General features: G+C 38.3%; 1 protein-coding gene across 1 annotated transcript in view; it reads left to right on the forward strand.

The window, feature by feature from the left end:
- Positions 1-631, forward strand: part of LOC113814031 (cell surface glycoprotein 1-like) — a 2,190-nt gene extending 1,559 nt beyond the window's left edge. The window contains exon 2 of the mRNA XM_070134613.1: positions 1-631. This exon is cut by the window's left edge and continues 1,107 nt beyond it. Within this exon, the coding sequence (XP_069990714.1) occupies positions 1-631 (631 nt within the window).
- Positions 632-2,500: the final 1,869 nt, after the last annotated feature.

The raw sequence follows: 2,500 nt of genomic DNA on the forward strand, positions 1-2,500 counted from the left end.
AGCTCCACGACCCAGCCCCACAACCCAGCCCCATGACCCAGCCCCACGACCCAACCCTACAACCCAACCCCACGACCCAGCCCCTCGACTCAGCCCCCCGACCCAGCCCCCTGACCCAGCCCCACGACCTAGCCCCGCGACACAGCCCCACGACCCAGCCCCACGACCCAACCCCACGACCCAGCCCCACGACCCAGCCCCACGACCCAGCCCCTCGACCCAGCCCCACGACCCAACCCCACGACCCAGCCCCACGACCCAGTACGACCCAGCCACACGACCCAGCCCCGCGACCCAGCCCCACGACTCAGCCCCACGACCCAGCCCTCCGACCCAGCCCTACGACCCAGCCCCACGACTCAGCCCCACGACCCAGCCCCACGACCCAGCCCTACGACCCAGCCCTACGACCCAGCCCCACGACTCAGCCCCACGACCCAGCCTCACGACCCAGCCCCACGACCCAGCCCCCCGACCCAGCCTCACGACTCAGCTCCCCGACCCAGCCCCACGACTCAGCCCCACGACTCAGCCCCGCGACCCAGCCCCACGACCCAGCCCCGCGACCCAGCCCCACGACCCAGCCCCACGACCCATCCCCGTGACCCAGCCCCACGACCCATCCCCGTGACCCAGCCCCACGACCCAACCCCACGACCCAGCCCCGTGACCCAGTACGACCCAACCCTACGACCCAGTACGACCCAGTACGACCCAACCCTACGACCCAGTACGACCCAGTACGACCCAGCCCGCAAACTCTGCTCGTCGCTGTTACCCAGTCGCAAACAGTCATGCCAGTCGTCTAATCAATACCAATTATCGCCAGTCACTGACAGCCCACTACAAATCACTGCCACTCTTCCCGATACAAGGGGGAGGCGAGCGTGGCTATCCTCTATCGCTTTCTCACGTAATCCGATAACGTCTTGAGAACGTTGAGGGAGATACCCCCTTTCTAACAACTTTTCTTTTCGTCTTTCTAATTTCTCCACCTCCTTTTCTTCTTTTCGCCATTTTTACTCTGAGATTGTTAGTGCTTACTCATGTTCCATTTCTTTGCGTACCGATATATATGTATGTATATATATATATATATATATATATATATATATATATATATATATATATATATATATATATATATATATATATATATATGTATATATATATCTTTATTTACATATAATCTTTATTACTATACTTTCTTGCTTTGTACGTTTTTCTTTCCTTTAGCTTTTCCCTTCCCCTTTTCTCTTTACCCTTCTTTCCATGTCACACAAAGACACAAAAAAAGGAAAAGAAAAAAAAGTGAAAAATAAAATGTCTCCGCAAGATTTAGTCATCCGGGAAATTTTCCACTGGCTGGACAAATTGAAACATTTATCATCAGTATTCCCTCGTTCCTTCTATTCTTTATTTCCCCTTTTCTCTAGTTTCTGTCTTCTATTCCTCTAACTATTGTATTCTATTATTTTTCTTTCTCTTGCTCTCTGTCATAAAGATGATATCAAAAGAATAATGACGATAATAATCATAATAATAACACATCATTAATGATGATAGTTATCACTGCTATTATTATCATGACAATAATAATTAAAAATAATAACAGTAATAATTATTACTATTATCAGTAGTTGTATTAATATTATCATTATCATTATTAGCATTACTTTTTATTATTATCATTATTATTATTATAATAATAATTATTATTGTTGTTGTTGTTATTATTATTATCATTATTATTATCATTATCATTATAATTATTATTATTATTATTACTATTATTATCATTATAATTTTCATCATTATTGTTATCATAATAAGCATTATTATTATAATTATGATTATTATTATTGTTATTGTTATTTTAATCATCATTATTCTCATTATCTATATATTATTATTATTATCATTTTCATTTCAATCATCATTATTTCCATTATCGTTAATATTATATTCATAGATATTGTTTTCTATATTGTCCTTTTTATTTTGACAATTGATATCATCAGCGTATGTATTTTCATAATTATCATAATTATTGTTATGATTATTACTATTATTGTTGTCAATGTTATGATATTCTCGATTATGATTATCATTGTTATCATCATCATTATCTTTTTTATATCAGTATTAGCATCACAATCGGCATTATTATCCTTATCATCAATATTATCATTTTTATTGTTATCATTTACTTGTTGTGGTGGTGTTATTTTTATCATTATCATAATGATTATTATTATTATTATTATTGCTATTATTATTATTATTATTATTATTATTATTATTATCATTATCATTATTACTATGATTCTTATTATTACTGTTTTTATTATTATCATTATTATCATTATCATTATTATTATCATTATTATTATTATTATTATTATTATTATTATTATTATTATCATTATTATTATTACAGTTATTCTCATTTTCCTTATTATTACTACTATCATTGTTATTATCGTTAGAATTGTTATTA

Source organism: Penaeus vannamei, chromosome 20, assembly GCF_042767895.1.
Source record: "Penaeus vannamei isolate JL-2024 chromosome 20, ASM4276789v1, whole genome shotgun sequence".
Lineage (NCBI taxonomy): Eukaryota > Metazoa > Arthropoda > Malacostraca > Decapoda > Penaeidae > Penaeus > Penaeus vannamei.